This window comes from Micromys minutus (genome assembly GCF_963924665.1).
Source record: "Micromys minutus genome assembly, chromosome: 25".
Lineage (NCBI taxonomy): Eukaryota > Metazoa > Chordata > Mammalia > Rodentia > Muridae > Micromys > Micromys minutus.
In genome coordinates, this window is record NC_137960.1 from 8090876 (window position 1) to 8111251 (window position 20376).

Below are 20376 nucleotides of genomic sequence, written 5' to 3' on the forward strand. Positions count from 1 at the left end.
AATGTGACTTTCTAGCTCGAGGGGAAGAAGAGCTAAGAGTTGTGTTTATCTCCTTCCCAGGAACAGCAGAAAACTTGCCTGGTCTCTCCCTCCCCCTCCCTCCTGCCCTCCCCCTCCCTCCCTTCCTTTTCCTCCCTTCCTCCCCCATTTTCTCCCACTAGCTAGAACTGGATCGCCTGTTTTCCTGGGGACCTGTTTCAGGAGGAGAGGGGTATGGCCTTGTGGTTTGTGTTGGGCTGGGGCTCTGTTCTCAGAACACAGGAATATGTGCCACTGTGGTGGTTGCGCTCGGTCCCCGATTCCAGGTGCTGTCAGCTAAACTTGGATGATTCTGGTGCCACAAAGTAGAGTTCTGTCAGGACTTTGAGGGGCTCGTGTGTGACATCCAATTGTACCTTCAGATCCATTAGACAAGACAGTGACAAACTCAGCCATGGTTTTACCATTACTTTATCTCTTTTTAAAGATTTGTTTTATTTTTATATATGTGAGTACACCGTCGCTGTCTTCAGACACACCAGAAGAGGGCATCAGATCCCATTACAGATGGTCGTGAGCCACCACCATGTGGTTGCTGGGAATTGAACTCAGGACCTCTGGAAGAGCAGTCAGTGCTCTTTACCACCATCTCTCCAGCTCCCTTACTTTTTAAAATTTATCTAAATCCAGTAGAAACACAAGTCTGCTGGAGCCCAGAGGGCCTGTGTGGGCTGCTGTGAGAGAGACCTGTCATTTATGGGCTGGGCTCCAACACAGACAACCCAGGGCCGCAGACCATGGCTGTGGGTCACCTGCTGTCAGTACAAGAGGGGTGGGATTGTTCACTGTTGATGGAGCCTTGTCCCTTGGACCTGTGTTTTTGGTCTACACATGATGTGGTGCGGCCCATCCTGGTGGTGACGGGCTTCGTAATTGTGGAACCTGTAGGGCTGTTCTCTCCTGCCTTTTCTGAGTCACTTGGCTTTTCTTTTCCTGGTTGTGTTTCCTATGAACTGTGAAGTCGGTTCATTCCAAGGTGGTGGGGGATCTTTGGCTATGTAATTAGGCTTTGGTAGTATTTATAAACAGCTTATGTATTGGAAAGGCTTATGGTGTGCCTAAGCAATCTAAGACTTCACTGAGGATACGAGGTCAGCAGTTTCGTGTGGGCTTAGCTGGGTGCTTCTGGTCCCCCTGGAATCATTGTTGTTCACTGACAGAGATACCCCAAGGTTGTGGTCTGGTGACCTGGGCTGGGTTGGGCTCAGTAGACATGGTCAGTAGACTGACCCATATACACCCTCAATTAATGACCAAAGGTCACAGCAGGTTGCAAGGTCTCTGGAGGCAACCCTGGAAGTCATATACCATCACCACCTAGGCAGCCAGCCCGGGTTCTGAGCCAGGGATCAGTGCTCATCTGAGAAGCAGCAGTGTGGACCGACTCAGGACATGCACACAGGGATGGCCTGCTGCTCAATGCCTGGTTCTGGTCCAGCCACACTGTTCTGTGCAATGTGTTCGTGCACTGCTTGTGCACAGCTTGATGCTGTGTCCTATAGCCTGGACACATGAGGGGCTGGCTGGTCACTAACATTTCTGAGCCCATACTCCACTTGCTATAGAGGAAGCCTTTAGCCCTGGGGGTTCTTTCTAGCTCCCCACTTTCTGCCTGCCTAAAAGGCAACATGGCCACAGGGTCGTACTTGTGAGACTTCATAGCTGCTGGAGCTTGACCCTGGTAGATCCCCCAGTAACCAACCAAATGGCACTAACCAGGTTGAGCAAAGCTACCAGAGCTGCCAGAAGCCTACAACTTCTCCACCATCTTGGACTCTGTGTTGAGCTTCCTCTGCTTAATACCCTGTCCTCTTGCTTAGTGTGACAGTGTTGGCCATCGGGAGCAAATGGTGCTGATGGCACCTCCTTCTTCACCACAGTTAGACAGCTCTGTCTCTACAGGCAGTGATACTGGACAGCCGGGCAAGGTCTCACACTTTGTCTTCCAGCATTCCTAGAGACCGAGTCTGCGGTTGAATTTGTCTAAGGACTGGTTTGCCCTTTGATTGCGTTTATTTCATAATCCACTGTGGTTAAACACTGAGGATCTGGATGGCAAGGCACAGGCCTGTCCTCAGCAGCGCTCGACAGCTTTACAGTGCAGCCATCTTCATCTCAGTCCCTTCCAACTCCTCACCAGTGCACATCCAGACTGTGGCCTGGAAGCCATGCCCAACCCCCATCATGTGAGGAAGGTGAAGGGTTTGAGGGCTCTCAGAGCCATTACCCTGAGCACTCTGCTTTTCCACACCCACTTGACCATTCAGAAAGGTTTGGGCATTACAGTTTTGTTCTTGGCTGTTTCTGAATAGTGAATGTTGCACCTGAATTAAGACAGTTTGAGATACTACCCCATCTCCGTTGCACGTCCTCTTACTCTTTCCTGTTGGTAATCTCCTCCTGCATCTGCTGATTCTGGACCGGCTCAGTTCCCCACGCTTACAAAAGAAAGCCTAGAGGGTATGGGAGGGTGTGCCGGGAATGCCCTTAACCCAACCCTTCACACAGCCAGCTCCTGCTGCACATCCAGGCCTTGGTAGGGAACTGAAGAGGCGTGAACGGGAGGGAGACAGGGCAGCAGCAGCTGTGTTATCCTGTAAACTGGAGTTTGATCACCAAAACCCACGTGCTGGCATCTTCCTTGTGACTCGAGCATCACAAATAACTCATTTTCCATAGCTCAGTGTCTTCCCTTTGCCAGTTCACCTGCTAAATGGCAGCCACACTCTCTGAAAGACTCTTACCCCACAGCCAGGCAGTATGAAGTATGGGGAGGATGGGCACTGAGAGACAGATACGAGGGCATTCTGGGAAGTGGTCCCCAGGGAAGCAGGGCAGAGGGACCAAGGATGATGGAAAAGCTCCCAGAGGATGGGGACTGAATGTGACTAAGAAGTTGGCTGTGGGAAGATGGAGCAACAGACTTCCTATATCTCAGATTAGGGAGCCTGAAGCCTGTGTGTTTGTGAGCGCTGTGTGAGTCCACAGACTTTGGGCTGCACCGTTCAATTCAGGGGCCCAGAACTCTGGAGACGAGACCCATAAATTGGCTGAGTTGAGGCAGCTCTGGTCCCTTACCTGGCTTGTGCCTTCCTTCCTTCTCCATGGAGTACATGGGTGATCAGATAAGACAACAGTACTTACCTCAGTCACCTTGTGGATCCCTTGTCTCTAGGTACCTTAACATTCTGAGGTGCTAGGGGTTTATCACTGGGGGTGAGTCATTCAGTCCTAGTGAGGAGACAGTCAGGGCAGAGGATGAGGTAAGGCCCTCCTTGTGTGTGGTTGGCTGGTTCAGTGTCCTGAGTTCCAGCTATCTCAGGCCAAGCCTGAGGGCTCCTTTAGGTCTCAGTTAACTAAGGAAGGGTCTCACTTCTCAGTGGTAACTATGGAAAGGGGTGTGGCTCAGGGTTCTGGATTTCCTCCAGGGACATCCTTTTGGGAGTAGCATCTCTCCAGCTTCTGGTTCCCAGCTGTGGTAACATTTGAGGGTTTGAGTAAGACCCCGACACGGACACATTGGAGCGATGCTGGTGCTGCCGCTGAGGGTGGCTAACCCTGTAATCAGCACAGAGAGCTGAGCCATGGCTTCCTCCTCCCCAGCTGGCAAGCACTCTGCCTGTTCCTCCGAAGCCAAGGCTGGCTTGTCTCACCTACCGCCATCTTCTGACCCGGAAGGTGCTAGCTCTGGCAGGCTGTGAAGTGCCATGATGAAACTCAGGAAGCAATGGTGTCACTTTCGGGGCAAGATGTTCTAATGCCAGGCTGGCCTCGGGAGCACACTAAACCCAACTAAACCAGGGAAATGGGAAAGCCCAGGAAATCACCTATGAGCTATAGGTACCACCCTGTTCTCCAGCTGTTGGTCGTTTAGGCTCCAGAAACCATGTCTAAGTTTTTAGTCACATCCAATCTTCAAAGGTCACACAGATCATAAATGACACCAGTGCCCAGAGATCATGATAGGGACCAGATGCCAGGGCAGGAGTATCCGAGGAGATTGAGAGAGCCATGGGAGAGATGGGGAGTCTGACAGGGCCATCTCACCGCAGGACGATAGGGCAAGCTCACAGATGACACGTCTCACGGTCAGGGTCGGCCTGCTCTCGGGTGGTAATCAGCTGACACCGTGCTCCAAAAGACCACCGTGACCAAAGATGTGTAATGGCAGCACTCCCCGCTTGGTGGAGCATTGCGTGTCTCCCATTAGCTCATCAGCCCTGTGGAGTTTTCTTGGCAAAAAGATTAAACTCAAAGTGACCGTGAGGAAGTATCCCCTTGAAGTGGTGGGGTGTGCTCCCAGATGGCTGTGTAGACTCAGAGTTGTCAGGATCAGGTGCATGGTTTTAAAAAAAGAAGATAAAAAGATGTAGCCCTAAGAAGTGCTGTGAAGTGTCTTCAGGGTGCAGTTGGATGCTCTGTGCTGCTGGCTGCCGGGGTTCAAGCTGTGTTGTGACCATGGCTTTGCAAGAAGGTGGTCCCAGCAGACAGGACAGTTCAAGTATGCAGGTCTGAGGTCTGAGATACCTCGGCTCTGGATCTGTGTGCCAGAAGTGTCCAAAGAAGGCTAAAATGGTCCACAGTTTTGCTGGGACAGTAGGTCACAGTAATCAATAAAACAACCTCAAGCACAATTTTAAGCCAAAGAGATTCTTGGTATGCTGCCTGGTGAGAAAATCCTGCAGCAAAAACACAGTGGAAATCCACAGCCAGGGAACCAGCAGAGGGGCCGTGAAGAGCCACGGGGATGCCGGATCTCCAGGCTGGCCTGTGGTTGCATTTATAAGATCAAAACTCCACCTTTAAAGTCATATTTTACAGGACGCCAGTACACACTCCGTACATTCAAACTCGGGTTTGAAATATAGGCGTCAACTTGAAACAGTCTGAGGACACAAGACTTTACAACTTGCTGAGCAAGTGTGGTGATGCAACCCTTCAGTGCCAGCACTCCGGAGGCAAAGGCGGGCAGATCCTCATGAGTTCCCAAGCTGGCCGGGGCTACTAGTGACACCCTGCCTTAAAAAATAAAAATAAAAAAGACTTATTTTGAAGGCATCTGGACCAACACCGTTGTCAGTGCTTTCAGGCCTTCCCCGCACTTCCCTGCTCTGACCAGAAACTTCATAGCCAAGAGCAGAGCAGAAGTCGGCATGAAGGTCGAGTCGCTCCGCTCGCGTTCCTGTGGACGGCATCGAATGTTTAAAAGGGCAATAAGGAAACCGTCCTGGAAATGAGGAAGCAGGCCCTGTGTCTATCTGTCACTGAGGCATTTGGGGGCTAGGGAGTGATGACTGAGGCCACGCTCTGCAGCAGCACATGTGACACGGCTTTGTGGGGCTCTGTGTTCTGTGTGGGTGACGAGGCTATGAGGCTATGTGAGGTATCCTGGGCTATGAAGTAGAGCAATGGTCTTGGTGCTTGAGCTGAGCTCCAGGCTAGCATTTGGCTGTTCCATCTGCCCCTTCAGGTTTGGCTAGACCCAGGGGCACCAGAGGTCCAGAGGTGAATGTGGCTGGCAATGCACTATAGGGACAGAACACTGAGGTTGGCATAGGCTCCGCATGGATTCCACACAAGCTCTAGTTCAGACTTCTGCAGGTAGAGCAAGAAGCCTCCCCTCTGTGCAGCACATGGGATGGTCACTAGATGCTCGGCAAAAGCCATCCTCACAGCCCGGAACACGAACAGGTGGGGATCATTATCAGGGAAGGACAGCTGAGGACGTTGCAGTGGACACCAGTGCTGCTGTCACACACCAGCAGGGCCAAGCTCAGCAGTGTGATGCCAGCCCATCTGTGCCATCCTATGCCTTGAAAAAGCCAAGCCAAGTGATCAGAACAGTGATGGGCACAACCAGGACCTGGGGTGGGACCAGCTTGCATGCATGTCTCATTCTGTGTAGTGGTGCTGGCGGCCACCTGGTCATTGAGTCTTGCCACCCAAAGTTGAGTTCATAGTGACTATATGAAGAGCTCACTGAAGTTTGACCTTAAAAATCATATTCTGTTCCTGGGGCCCTGGCTGTGGGGTTGGAGGTGTGCCATGGAGCCTAGGCATCTCCTTTGAAAGCCACAAAGCCACTGGGTTGGGCACAGAGTAGAGCCTGTGACATAAACATTGGTGTGGGTGCTGAGGGCTGTTGCTTCTCCTGGGGCTGCTGGGTCAGAGCTGTCACAGATGCGATGTCTGTGCAGACCCTCAGCCATCTCATAGATTCAGGTCTCTGTGTGTCTGTCCTGCATGGTCTAGGAAGGAACTTTGAGGTCTCTGAAGTGTCAGGGAACTTGGTCTGCAGGCCCTGGCCTTGGGACATGAGTATAGACTTGGACCTCAAAGTCAACACGGAAATCTTCTCCTGGCCCCTTGAACAGGCCGTTCAGCCTTCCTGAGTGCTCTCCCTGTACACACAGCCCTAACTGCACCAAGTCTTCGGGATCTCGTGACTGCTGACACATTGTGACCAGGCATGTCTGTTGTAGGCCCTGGAGCACAGCTGTGTCTCAGAAGTGTCCCTGTTTCCTCTGTTCTCATCCGTCCTCATCTTCTATTGCTGGCTTAACAGATTTATCCAGAGCCCGGAGACTTAGCCAAGTGGTCTGGGATTCCCTTTCCATGACAGTTAAGCTGCCATAGGTTTTGGTCACCTAGAGATTTGGCTGAAACCGAGGTTCCCTACACAGCATGGAGCCTAGTCTCCTTCACAAGAGTGTGACATGCTATGTATATGTCCTTAGTGCATGGTAGCTGGCCATCCTGCTAATAGCCTCAGAAAGCCACTGTGCGTTTGTGTGTGTGTGTGTGTGTGTGTGTGTGTGTGATGTTTGCATGAGATGTACAGTGTTTGTTCCTCAGCTTGCCAGGGGCAGCCTCTCTCTGAGCCAGGCACAACAGCGCATCTACCCACGCCCTGAGTGAGGACCACGATGTCCAAGCCACAAGCTTATGCCTCATCTCAGCATACACTGACCACTGTGCCTGTGTTTCCAGGACGGCTGTTCTCAGTGAAGGACCGTGCGGCCGCCCCTGAGCAGCGACCATGGGCCTGCTTGCCTACCTGAAGACCCAGTTCGTGGTGCACCTGCTCATTGGCTTTGTCTTCGTGGTGAGCGGGCTGGTTATCAACTTCACCCAGCTGTGCACACTGGCCCTCTGGCCCATCAGCAAGCACCTATACCGCCGCATCAACTGCCGCCTGGCCTACTCGCTCTGGAGCCGTAAGTGTCCCCACCCACAGGGCATTGGGCAGGGGCTTCTCCTGAGGGCTGGGGTAGGGGTGGGGGAAAGCCTCTCCTGCCAGGGCTCTCAAGAAGCAGTCTGGACAGGGCCACACCTGACACTCCATCCCACAATAAGCTAGGTGCAGCTGAGGTCACACCCTTCCAGGAGCCATGTGAACAGGTGTTCAGAGTAACCTTACTAGGCTCAACCACATGATATTTCCATATCAGGCTGTGTGACTCACAGAAAAGGAGGGTCTAACACGGCACTGTGGGTGCTTTCAAACCAGCAAAAGCAAGGTAAAAATAGGTGCAGCGATCTGCGACCCGGCCACCAGCACACAGTACTGAATGTCCCTATTCACATTGCAGGGTGCAGTAAAAACCAGGGTGCCCCTTAGTCATGAGTGTGTGGCTGCCATCTGTCTGTCAAAATGTACAGTACATGAGAACATATATACATGAGAAACTTGTCCACATCAACAAGGACAGACAGGCGCTTGCTCCCACCGTATGCACCGTGGGAGGGCACTGACCTAGATTCAGCTCCCTGGAGTTTAAATGATGCCAATTTGACTCAGTTGCTCCACAGGATAAGAACATGGCCTTGAGGATTCTGCAGATGTCCATGGCCCACAGGCCTTCTCACCTTCTCTTGTTGATATGGGCCCAGGGCCAACCAGGTAGACTTGTGGATGCTAGCCCTGGTCATATCCCTTCCACAGTGTGCCCACTGACACCAAGGAAACAAGCAGCCTCTCTGTATCAGAGAACTCTCTTCCAGATGCATTTCTGAGTGAAAACAACAACAACAAAAAAGCAGATACACAAAGGAGTGTGCAGTCCACCACTGTTCACACCTGGTTGTTGCAGCCGAGGCATGGACAGGGGCAGGGAGAGCAGTGCCTCAGGAAATGAGTGCAGCATGGTGTGTGTTGTACCCACAGGAGAGGAAGTGTGTCTTTGGCTTCTGCACCTTTCTCCCCTCCCTACCGAGAAGCCAGTGACTCCAGTCTGCGTGATCCCCCTCCTCAGCTTGACCCAGTGACAGCTGTTGCACAGAGACGAACCCCAGCTGTGCAACATGACTTGGTGTCAAGGACACTCCAGTATCGACAGACAAAAGCTAAACTGTAGATCCCCACATCCGGTGCTACTCTGACGCCAGAACAGCACACACACACCAAATCTGAGTGAAAAGGAAACAGAGCCCCTCAGCTATCATGGGAGACATGCTAGAAAGTCAGATGTGTCCCTGGGAGGCTTGCTGACCAGGCCCTGGAGGGGGCAGAGAGGCCAGTTAGCATCAGCCTGGCCTCAGGCAGAGATGGGAGGTGCAGGACGGATGAAGAGCATGTCCTTGGGGACTCTCTGGGTGCCCAGGCCTTAGGACTTCCTTCTGTGTTGTGACTGGGTGATGGCCTGGGCTGGACTGGAGGATGATGACTGTCACCCCTCTTGGGTGGCAGGGCCACCCCTGTGTGTGTTCTCCCATGGACACGTGCGACTCTAGGGCACATGTATGGGATGCCCTTCAGACCACATGCTAATATGTTTGTAAAACATTAAGGACCCCATGTCTGCAGTATTCCAAAGCATTTATCCACACCATTTATCACCCCTTCTGGTGGTGCCCTACTTGTGGGCTCTATGTTTGAGGCTGGCAGCATGCTCTGGCTCCATCCCCAGGGAACAGTCCTTTTCAGGTGACCCTGGGGCTCTCTCATGGAGCAGTGCCCAGAGCCACAAGTGCTTCCTGCCACCATCCTACATGTGGCAGTTACATCCTGGTCCACCCGCCTCAGATGCCTGGTCATAGGCTTCCCACTCCAGACCATGGCATGCGTGCAGGATGCCTGCCCTCTTGTGCCTCCTACCAGAACTCACTTGTATGCAAACTATGCTGAACAAATACACACAAAGCTCTTACCATGGTACCTTCTGGCCCTAACCTTATGCTGGTGAACATGCAGAGGAGCCATACAATGCCATGGTCCTGCCTTATCTGGGATCTGCCATGGCCTGTGAGTTGCAGGCAGGAGGAGGCTGAGTTCTGAGTTCTGGTGACCTTCCTTAGTCTCGTGGAGATGCTGCAGTCAGCTGCTGGGTACCCTCCGAGCTCCTCCACAGTGCTCTCCGTGCCTTTGGGCATCCTACAGCCTCCTGGGCAGCAGTGGATCTCATATGAGCTCTTCACAGGCCCGGGGTAGACAAGACTGAACGTGGACCATAGCTTACACCAGATGTCCACCTTACCTTTGCTCTCCAGCTGTGCATTGCACAACCTACAGGCATTCTCTCCCCTGTCATTCAGGACACAGCTACATCCTTCCACATAGGCAAGCTAGTGGTCACGTGACATGTGGTGGCATCCAGTATCCACCAAAGTGACTCGGTGGCTGAGCACTGAGGCATCGAGACCCATTTAGGTCTGCAGGGCCCTGCTTCTTCCGGTGCTACCACCAGCTTCCATTACACAAAGTAGCTATGATTTGGGAAAGCTTACAAACATGGGCCCTCCCTCTGAACACACTTCCAGAAGAAAGTTCCCCTCTAGCTGGAAACGGAAATGGACGTGAGTCTCATATACTGCTGTCCCAGGGCATGTGGAAAGCTGGGGTGGGGCTGGGGCTGGAGCAGGGCACTGGACAGGCATCTCCCAGTGCTGACCCCACCCTCCCGCAGAGCTGGTCATGCTCCTGGAGTGGTGGTCCTGCACGGAGTGCACTCTCTTCACCGACCAGGCCACCGTGGACCACTTTGGGAAGGAGCACGTGGTTGTTATCCTCAACCACAACTTCGAGATCGACTTCCTTTGTGGGTGGACCATGTGCGAGCGGTTTGGCGTGTTGGGGGTGAGCAATGGGGTCAGGGGAGGGCTGGGTGGGTGAGTGATGGCAGAGTGGACCCCAGGAGGAGAGTCCCCGAGACTCCAGAGGCTTGTTCCCTTCTCATTGAGCAGTATGGCTGATGGACGGGTGTGGTAGGGGGTGTCCCCACGGGGTCTCCTCTGTAGTTTCCTGCCTGCTCTCAGGACTTGCTGTGACTTCATTTCTTGTCACTATCTTTCTCCATCCAGAGGATCCCACTCAAGGCTAACTGAATAGTTGGTTAGCTGACTGGCCTCAGATGAATTTGAACTACACTAAGAAGGCCAGAGAGTTCAGTGCAGCCAAAGCCCCTAAGCAATGGCAGGAAGAAGGGGGTCAGGAAGGGACCTGGAGCTGCGCTGCTGCTATCCACCATGTCGTGGTGCATCTGCCATGCCACCAAGGCTTGGCTCTTGAGTAGTTTCTGGGGTGGCACCCTGTGTGTACTTGAGGGGTACCGATCCAAGAATCATTCAGTCATAAGCCAGGGTCCCATTTCTACCAAATGCTTTGAGCCAGGAGAAGCAAGGCCTGAGCCCCTGGTGTGTCTGTGAGGGCTTCTGGCCGGGCCCTCCCCGCCTCTGACAGGTGCCACCGGTGTCCCTGCAGAGCTCCAAGGTGCTGGCTAAGAGGGAGCTGCTGTATGTGCCTCTCATCGGCTGGACATGGTACTTCCTAGAGATCGTATTCTGCAAACGGAAGTGGGAGGAAGACCGGGACACTGTCATAGAGGGACTGAGGCGCTTGGCTAACTACCCAGAGTACATGTGGGTGAGTGTGCTGCGTGTACCATGAGGTGGCATGGCTTGTGGACGCAACTCAGTCCTCCTGTGTACCCATGGCCCAACTTATACGTTGTAAAATCTCCGACTAGGGAAATACTTCATATGGTTAAAGTACTTGCCACACAAGTGTAAGAGCCTGAGTTTGAACCCAAAACCCCAACAAAAAAGGCAAGCTGTGGTGAGCATGCAAATAATCTCAGCACTGGGGAAGCAGAGGTAAGTAGACCTGTGATGCTCACTGGTCAGCCAGCCTAACATACTTGGCAAGCTCCAGGCCATTGTGAGCTGCTGTCTCAAAAAACAAGGTGGGCAGTGCCTGAGGAATCGAACCCAAGGTTGACCTATAGCTTACACACACACACACACATACACAAACACCTGTGCACACACATGTCCATGATACCATCCCAGATTTGCAGACTTGGCCTCCTTCCTGGGACATAGTTCCACCTGTCCCCACTACTGCAAGCCCAGCTTTGGCGCACACCTTCCTAGGGAACAGGCGGTGGAAATTCCGCCCTGCATGGCATTTCTCATCCCTTTCCTTGTCTACTCTCGGAAACCTGGCTTCTTAGTTCCCATCTCTCACACATGCTCAGGGACAACAGAGGCTTTCTGTGCTCTGGTCAAGGGCTGCTGCCCAGAGGTACCTTCAGGTTTCTCTTCTGGAGAGATCTTCTCAGCAAACCTGTTCTGACTGCACCCATTTGTGTGACTGGAGTACAAACTGCAGCCCTAAAATAAAATACCATATCAACAACACACATGCTTGCCGCTGGCTGAGTCTGTGCTTTCTCCATAGCTCCAGCAGTGTGTGCCCTGCAGCTGTGGCAGGTGAGGCCTGGAGTGCTACAGGCCTTGATGACAGGGCTCTGGTTCTGTCCCTGGAATAACCATCTGGCCTCTCCCTGCCCTCTTCATTCCACACCTAGTTTCTCTTGTACTGCGAAGGAACACGCTTCACAGAGACCAAGCATCGCATCAGCATGGAGGTGGCTGCCTCCAAGGGGCTGCCCCCACTCAAGTACCACCTGCTGCCCCGGACCAAGGGTTTTACCACTGCAGTCCAGTGCCTCCGGGGGACAGGTAAGACTGGGGCCCACGGTGAGAGACGAATCCATCACTGCCGGCTAGGCCACTGTGCGAAGCAAGGAGTTAAGTGGAGTTGGGATATTGCTCAACTGGTGGAGGACTTGCTTTGAATATGTAGAGTTTTATATTCTGGTACCCCAAAAACCAGGCACTGAGGAATTTTCTGCAGTCACAATACTCAGGAGATGGAATCAAGGTCATTTTTGGCTGTATAAATTCAAGGTCATCCCCAGAAATATAGTTTGAGGCCAGCCTGGACATTAATGAGACTGTTTTGAAAGGGGGGACTTTTTTTAAATATAAAATATAAAAATGTAAAATATACCAGAAGCAGGGAAGAATGGCAGAAGTAGAACTGACATGTTATAAGACCTGCAATCTCTTTGGGGATAATAAACTGTAACTTAGTGGCAAACTGTCCAATAGTAAAATTCAAATAAAGCAAGACATTATAAAGGAGAATGTCAGAGCAGAGATATCTGGGAGGGTTTGCATAAGCCACAGAAGGGAGCCAAGAGCCCTGGGCACAAGGGAACCTCCAGCAGAGAGGGTCTGAGCACTTGGCAGCCAGCTGGGAACAAAGATCATTGCCCCACACTCTGCTGTGTGGAGGGGCAGACCTAGGTATAAATGTAGCTTTTCTGTTTGGTGGTGACATCACTGCTGTAGGGTGTTTCCCATCATCCATCGCTCACTGGTCCTGTCTCCTCTCCACAGTTGCAGCTATCTATGATGTGACCCTGAATTTCAGAGGGAACAAGAACCCATCTCTACTGGGAATCCTGTATGGAAAGAAATATGAGGCAGACATGTGCGTGAGGTGAGCGCCATCACAGGGCTGTTAGGACTTGGTGTGGCCTGCTGCAAGACTCCTGAGGGTATGGGACATGGCAAGGCAACATAGCAGCCTCTGGAGTCCCCTGGCCAATGTGAGAATTGTTTCTTGTCTGTCTCTCAGCCTCAGTGGACATCCATGCACACATGTCTCTGAGGAAAGTTCTATCCCAAATCTGGCCAGGGTCAATTGGTTTCCCTGAACAGCAGTCACACATCTGGTGAACTTAACTAAGCAGTAACCGTAGATCTCCTGCTTTGAGCTAGTGACATGGGACATCCTGCAGGGCCCCTGCTGGAGTGGCACGGTCACCAGGTGGCTCTGATCCATAGGATGGTCTGATTGGGGAAGGCCTTGCCTACTTTTCAGAGCTCAGGTGATGGTGCCTGCAGGGCTTGCTTGGCCATCTTCTGTGAAGTAGCTAACGTCAGGACCCATTGGAAGGGCTGTAGGTACAGCTGAGACCTCCTACACAGAGGCAGTCTACCTTCTAGAACAGAATCACAGTTCTACAGCGTGGGTAGAGTCTATGTCTCAGTGTTGGCTGAGGACCATAGCCAAGGTGATGTTCATCTCTGTGCCTCCTGAGAAAACGGTTCATCCAACATCAGTTCTGCTCCGAGCCTTCAATTGGTTCTGAGTGGACTTGAGCTCATACTGGTTTACAAATTACACTGTGAGGAGACTTTCAGAAAGAAGGTTGTGGACATAAACTGTAGTAAGAATTCAGGAATTTTGGGTTCTTTTAAGAACAGAAATATTATAAGAATATGTTTTCATTTGAATCCCAGGTGTGGGATGTGGGGCTGCTTTGGCCTGTCTGCAGCAGCTGACTGTGGCTTGCCTCGTGCTCTAGCAGAGGCATGGTTTTGCCAGCTGCAGATAGTTTCTGTGACTGTGTGGGGTTTGTAATTCTGAGGACCTTTAAGAGGGTAAATGCTAGGACCCCGAGAGATAAGGTTAGTTGTTAGTCATTTAGGGGATTTGGTTGCTGTTTGTTAATTATCATGCTCAATGAGTAAACAAAACAAAAGAAATTAGATTCAGAGACCTCTCTTCCCCTTCTGCCCTTCACTCTCTCCTATCTAGTGATAGGGGATAAATCGGGGGAGGAGGGAGAAGGGGTGGGAGAAGAGCCCACAAAGTAGCAAAGGCCAGCAATAATAAACAGTAAGCTTGTCGACCTTTTCCTCCTGACTTTGCAAACAGCTGGGTAGCTGGAGGTCCAGGACCCCGAGTCTGGTCTTGGGGAACTCACCCTGAGTTGGGAGTCAACAATTAAGGCTAGGGTCTTCTCTTTCATGGTGTGCAGCTTCCAGCAAGGAAGTTGGCCCAGGGACTGTGGTGATTGGTTCTGAGCCTCAGGTGGGTTCCACAGCCAGGTGTGTTAGTTAGCACCCTATCGCTGTAACACATACCTAAGATAACTCACGTACAAAGAGTAGACCTTGTTTACACAGGATTTTAATAGTTTCAGTCCACAGTTGAGTTCCTGTTGCTTTGGTCCAGTGTAGGGTCAGCATGCTATAGCAGAAACGCGCCCAGAGCTGAACATAGCAGTCACCTCATCACTGGCTAAAGAGGGAGGGCTGGGGTGCTGACCCCTCAGAGACAGCCATGACCTAGGACTTCCCACTGGCCCCCATTTTTTTTAAAGTCAGACCAAAATCCTGGGAGACCAAAATGCTAATACATAATCTTTGAGGGACAGCGGGGAACAAAAGGTAGATGACAATGACTGAGAATCTGGCCATGTCCAGAGGTGAGTCCCCTCAGAGGCCAGTCATACTCTTGTCCCTGGCTTAAGTGGCCCAGGTCAGAGCCGTACAGTGGCAGGGTGCCCAGATTCCTCCCGTCCACCTGCTCAGTCACCCGTCACGCTGATGTGCTCCCGCAGGAGCACCCAGCTGAGACAAGGGAGCCTCCTCTCAACGCCCTTTAATCTGTGATGCACTAATTCTGTAGAGATTTCAAGCTGCACTTCGGCAGACAGCTTCGAGCTGGTCTGTGCTCTTGAACTCAGATTTGTCCAAGTGTGCTGTTCCCACCAACCAGCATACCTTTGCAGTCACAGCAAGGGCCTTCCCCCAGCCTCCCTCGAGAGAGACAGAACTCCGGGGGCTGTGATGGGGCAGGCCTGCATGAGCATAGCCCCAAGGGACCTCTGTTCTTTGTGTTGGCATGTTGGCTAGCCTTGTGATGGCAGAGAGTTATTCCTGGAAGGTTCCGGGTAACTAGCTCAAGCTCCAGCTGCCAAGAGCAGGAAGCCTTCAGGATCCCACCAACATGTATCTTGTTATCTTTACTTACTTCAGTAATGTATATCATGTAGTAGTGCGTGAGCACACACACACACACACACACACACACACACACCAGGAGAGCCTGTGGTCCTCTTGCTATAGGAGGTACCCTCCTGCTATACCCTCTGACTGTATGCCATCTGTGCCAAACCCTCCCCACAAAGTCCTCAGCATGTGGCTGGAGCCCTTGGAAGGCACAGACATAAATATTTTATTTACTCAGACGTTGTTGCCCCTGACCCTGATGTGCCCATGAGCCTGCAGTGGTGCTCTGTGGAACCACACGCCTGTATCCCGGGACTCCACCTGCTGTGCTGAGGTACAGAGGTCCCTGGGCATAGCCGACACAGCCACAGCCTCAGCCTCCATCTTAGATGTACAAGTCTGTCTCAGCCTGTGAACCTTTCATGTGGCTGTTTTTCTCTGAAAGAAAGGATTATGGGCCACCGTGGTGGCCGTCCAAGTCCCTTATCAGAGCTGTATTCATCAGTTTCTCCCTTATTCCTAGTTTCATTTACCCACACGCAAATGAAGTCTGAAAACACTAAATAGAAGTTTCCAAAAGCAAGCCAACTGTTTGTGAACTTTCAATTAGACACCATCTGAGAGGCATGAGGAAAAACGTCAGCCTTCTTCTGTCACCCTGGATGTACTTGCTTGGGTCAGCCACCTTGTGTCAGCCACCCTCCTGAGGTCATTCACAAATTCAGTGCTTGTGTTTAAATGTAACTTAGTAATGGCTTCAAAGCACAAGGCGTGTGCAAGGAAGGGAGCACTCGGGTGTGAAGCACGGCACACCAGAAAACAGTGTGCAGAGGATGCAGAATAATTACGATGTCAGTGTCCCCTGGGACTTGGGATCTGTCCCCCTGAAAAGGACCCTGATCACCCCACCCCAGGCCTTGCTAGCCTGTGTGAACCACAGTGCTCTGTGCCACCTCCTGGCATCACAAGGTACTGCAATTCCCCGTGGAAAGCAGGACCCGCCTGTCTGGTGCCCAGGCTTTTGTGAAACCTCTGTGTGGCTGATACGGAGCTCCTCATTCTCTTTCCACATCCCAAGTCCGGGTAGTACATGAATATGCCACCAGTCTAGCTTGCTTGCTTGTTTTCTTTGTCTGTCTGTTGGTTTGTCCTTCCTTCCTTTCTTTCTAACAGTAGTTACTATATTTTGAGATGGGACTCCTCCTACGTAGCCTTGGGTGGCCTGGAACTTAACATTAACTTAACACGTTAGCTATGACCCTATCACTGCATCCCAAATGCTGGGGTTAAATGCGTGTGCTACTGTGTCCAGCTCTATGTCTTGTGTTTTGTTTTGGGTTGGGTTTTGGAGACAGAGCAGCCCTGGCTGTCCTGGAACCCACTCTGTCACTCAGGCTGACCTTGAACTCCTGATCCTCCTGTCTCTGCCTCCTGGGTGCTGGGATTAAAGGCATGCACTACTACGCCTGATGCCTTCACTCTCCCACCGATGCCTTCCATAAGTGTTCATACCCTTCTTCATTCTGCAACTAATAAAAACCTCACATAACTACTCACATGGTAGAAGATGGCATTTTGGGAAACTTCAGTATGTGGTTTGGGGCCACAGCCTCCCGGAGCTATCAATTGAAGGTGACAATCAAGGTCAAATGCCACAGACCCTTCACCTTGATCTTCTCCAACAGTATGAGTGTTAGGAAAGACCAAAGCCACTGCAGTCACTCTATGGGGAAGCTGAGGCATGGTCTGCCAGGCAGGTGGTTCACAGGGTCCCCAGATATAGAGACATGTTTCAGCCCTCGTGTGGGAGAAGGCCTGGCCTTGCCCAGAAGGCTCCAATATGTCAGATAACTGTCTGCTTGTCTCAAAAACTAATAATGAGGCCTGAGTAGAGAGCCTTAGGTGGTCTCCTCCTGTCACCTGCTCCCTCTTTACACTTTTCAGGAGGTTCCCCCTGGAAGACATCCCAGCAGATGAGACCGGCGCGGCCCAGTGGCTTCACAAGCTGTACCAGGAGAAGGTAAGGGCTCCTGCTTGCCCTCATCTCACCTCCAAAGCAGGCTGGGACAGTAGGGAAGGAAAGAAGGAAGGAAGAAAGGAAGGAAGATAGGTGCCACATGGTTCCCCTCTGGGTGCCAAAGACTGATGGTCCTCACCTGTGTCAGAGTCTTCTCTTTTTCTAAAATGGGAAAAATTAATGCTAAAACAAAGTAACCAATGCCTGCCCAGTCAGTCAACAGGTTCCCCACTGCAGGAGTGAGGACTGAAAAGAAAAAAGACAGACTGGAGAGGTGGCTCAGTGGTTAAGAGCACTGACTGCTCTTCCAGATGTCCTGAGTTCAAATCCCAGCAACCACATGGTGGCTCACAAGCATCTGTAATGAGAGATCCGATGTCCTCTTCTGGTGTGTCTGAAGACAGCTATAGTGTACTTATATACAATAAATAGGTAAATCTTTTTTTAAAAAGGAAAAGAAAAAAGACAATTAGACAACATTAAAACATGACTTCAGCCAGTTCTGAGGCTGAAGCTGCTTTATTATTTTACAATCTGCTTTTAAATCACTTTAATTACATGCAGAATAGTAAGATCAGTTCTGAGTCAAGGAACAAGCAAAGCAATAAACAAGATCCTGTAAACTTCTAGGGGCTAATCAGGATGATGGAGGGGACTGCCATCCAGGCTTCCCCTGAGCTGCCCTGAGCTTTGCATTAACACAAACGTAAATGTTCTTTATCTGGGCCTGTTTCCTGAGCCCAGGCCCAGAGTCAGATTCCTGCTTGAGCTTATTTCTTTTGTCCTGGTGATGTCAAATGCCAGGTGTCTAGAAGCAAGTGGCTCCAGAAAGGCCCTCCACGGTGAAGTCTGAAGTCTGACACAATGCTTGATGTGTGCAGCAGTGCAGAAGCCTCACATGGTGCCTGGTGTGTGCAAGTGAAACTGTTGATGATGTTTTACCACATTTGTTCCTTTTTTTAATATAAAGGAAATCTTAAGTGTGTAACAGACCTTGTCCAGATTTACAACCGCTTGCTTATGTCACGTGTCCCTGGGTTTACAGCAGCGTGCTTATGTTGTGGCCATTCCTCAGACTTACAACACTGTCTTTATGTCAGGGGACCCCACAGCAGATGTCTTGGGGTGCTCTTAACTCACATGTCCAGTTCCCATTCCTCAGTGCATGCTCACCCTATGCCCATTTCCTGAGACAGTAAGAATCCTCTTCACATTGTTCTGGAAACCAGATGGCCAGAAAAACTTATAGCAAACAAAATTCCCTTCAGTGCTGAGAGCAGCTCCCAAAGAAACAAGGGAGCTCCTGAGACCAAGTCGGGAGGAGAACTAGACATGAGGGTGAGGGGCCTGGGCTGATGCTGCACACCCTGCTGGTAGTGTTGGCTGGTCCCCCCAAAGTCTTGAGCTTTCATGCGATCAGATGGTGAGCTGTGACTTCACTCAAGTTAGTAAGGTAGTGGCATATCCCCACATGAGGCCAGACCTTCCAAGAAGTCAGCTGGGGAAGGTCAAACTTGTCCCAGCTACCTCCTCTTTCCCCTCCCCCTCCAAGCTGAGGAGTGCTGCTTTGGTGACTGTCCTAGCCTACCTACACAGTTCCAGAAGATGATGACACCAGACTAGAAAGTGGTACACAGAGAGGCCCCTCAGGCTGCTGAAGGAAGCCTATGCACAGCTGGAGGGGGGGTGACCCCAGAGGCAGACAGCTCAGTGTTTGCCTAGACTGGACTCAGCTGAAGACCAGCTGCAGGCTGCCACAAGACAAAACACCCAAGGGAGCAGACCTTTCCTAATACCCAGCACAACTGTCAAAGCCCAAAAAGGAACCTGAGAAGTAGCAGACACAGACTAAAATGAGCATGTGAAGATGAAAATGGAAAACAAGAAGGTTCGCAGAAGACTGGAAAGAAGAAAAAAAAGCACTCGAGGCTGAGGCAGAAGGATCTCTGAATTGAAGGTTCATGGCCAGCATTCCAGGACAGCCAAGGTGACATGGTGAGACCCCCATCTCAAAAATAAATATATTTCACAAATCCAGGCAAACCCAGTGAAACACGGGCACTGAACTAACGTCAGACCTGAAGTCTTCCTGTTGGGAGTGTCAGAAGGAAACTCAATCCGAATGCAAGACGATGCAGCCAGCATTACAGCACTGTGCTCCAGGGTGTTTCAAAAGTAACAAATTCCCCCAACCCCCCACTCACTCACCTGGGATGGTATACCTCAGGAAGAAAATGTAGCCAGGTAGCAGTCTATGCCTGTAATTATTCAAGGCCATTACCAACTACACGGAGAGTTCCACACCGATCTGGGTTGCAGGAGAGCCTGGATCAAAGACGAAGGAAGATGAAGAAAGGAGGAGGTAGAGGAAAACACATAGGGATGGTATGGGGCCAGCAAGATGGCTCAGTAGGTAAAAGTGCTTATCATGGAAGCTGCTGTCCTGAGTTTGGTTCCTGGATGCTGTGGTAGGAAAGGTGAAAAGTGAAAGCCTTGCAGTGGGCACACAGATGACCATAGGGGTGGAGTGTCCAGGCCAGAACCCTTTGGTTATCGTTTGATAAACGCTGGAGTCTGCACCAGCCAGCCATTTGCCAGTCATGACTCCTGGCAGCTTTGCTTGCTTGGCTGGCCTTATCCTAGCTAACTCCTTTCCCGGGTCCAGATGACACACTCTTCAGACAAGCAACTGAAGGTCCTCCAAGGAAGTGCTCCTCCCGCCTGTACTGGGGCAATGTCTGCTTCATTCTAAGGCCTGTGCCCTGGCCAAGTGGCTTTTATTACTGAGTTTTCTCTTGAATCAAAGTCACACTTGTCGATCCATCTCAACTTCATCCTCTCCCCTTTGCTCTCAGGATGCCCTGCAAGAGATGTACAAGCAGACCGGTGTATTCCCAGGGGAGCAGATCAAGCCTGCCCGAAGGCCGTGGACCCTCCTGAACTTCCTGTGCTGGGCCACCATCCTCCTCTCTCCCCTCTTCAGCTTCGTCCTGGGCGTCTTTGCCAGTGGTTCCCCACTCCTCATCCTGACGTTCTTGGGGTTTGTGGGAGCAGGTACAGAGCACAGGCTACATGCTGGGGTACACCCAAGCCATGCCCATGACTTTTGGCTCATCATGGAGGCCCCAGGAGTCAGCAGTTTGGGTCAGGGAACTGAGTGACCCTGGCTCCTGAGCGTGGTGGCTGTGGAGAACTGTGCCCTCCTCTCACTGTAGCATGGCTTCTGGACC

At 51.4% G+C, this 20376-nt stretch overlaps 1 protein-coding gene across 7 annotated transcripts in view; it reads left to right on the plus strand.

Moving 5' to 3' along the window:
* The window catches only part of AGPAT3 (1-acylglycerol-3-phosphate O-acyltransferase 3), a gene marked incomplete at its 3' end in the record, with an annotated part of 84470 nt that overhangs the window by 59458 nt on the left and 4636 nt on the right, over positions 1 to 20376 (plus strand). For 6 of the 7 annotated variants that reach the window (XM_080937806.1, XM_080937804.1, XM_080937803.1 and 3 more), the window contains 7 exons: positions 7030 to 7256; positions 9945 to 10114; positions 10739 to 10900; positions 11847 to 12000; positions 12724 to 12826; positions 17074 to 17149; positions 20002 to 20200. In XM_080937806.1, the coding sequence (XP_080793932.1) occupies positions 7079 to 7256; positions 9945 to 10114; positions 10739 to 10900; positions 11847 to 12000; positions 12724 to 12826; positions 17074 to 17149; positions 20002 to 20200 (1042 nt within the window). In that variant the 5' untranslated portion in view covers positions 7030 to 7078. Of the gene's footprint in view, positions 1 to 7029; positions 7257 to 9944; positions 10115 to 10738; positions 10901 to 11846; positions 12001 to 12723; positions 12831 to 17073; positions 17150 to 20001; positions 20201 to 20376 lie in introns of those variants that run through there. The other variant, XM_080937808.1, reaches the window with a different exon arrangement.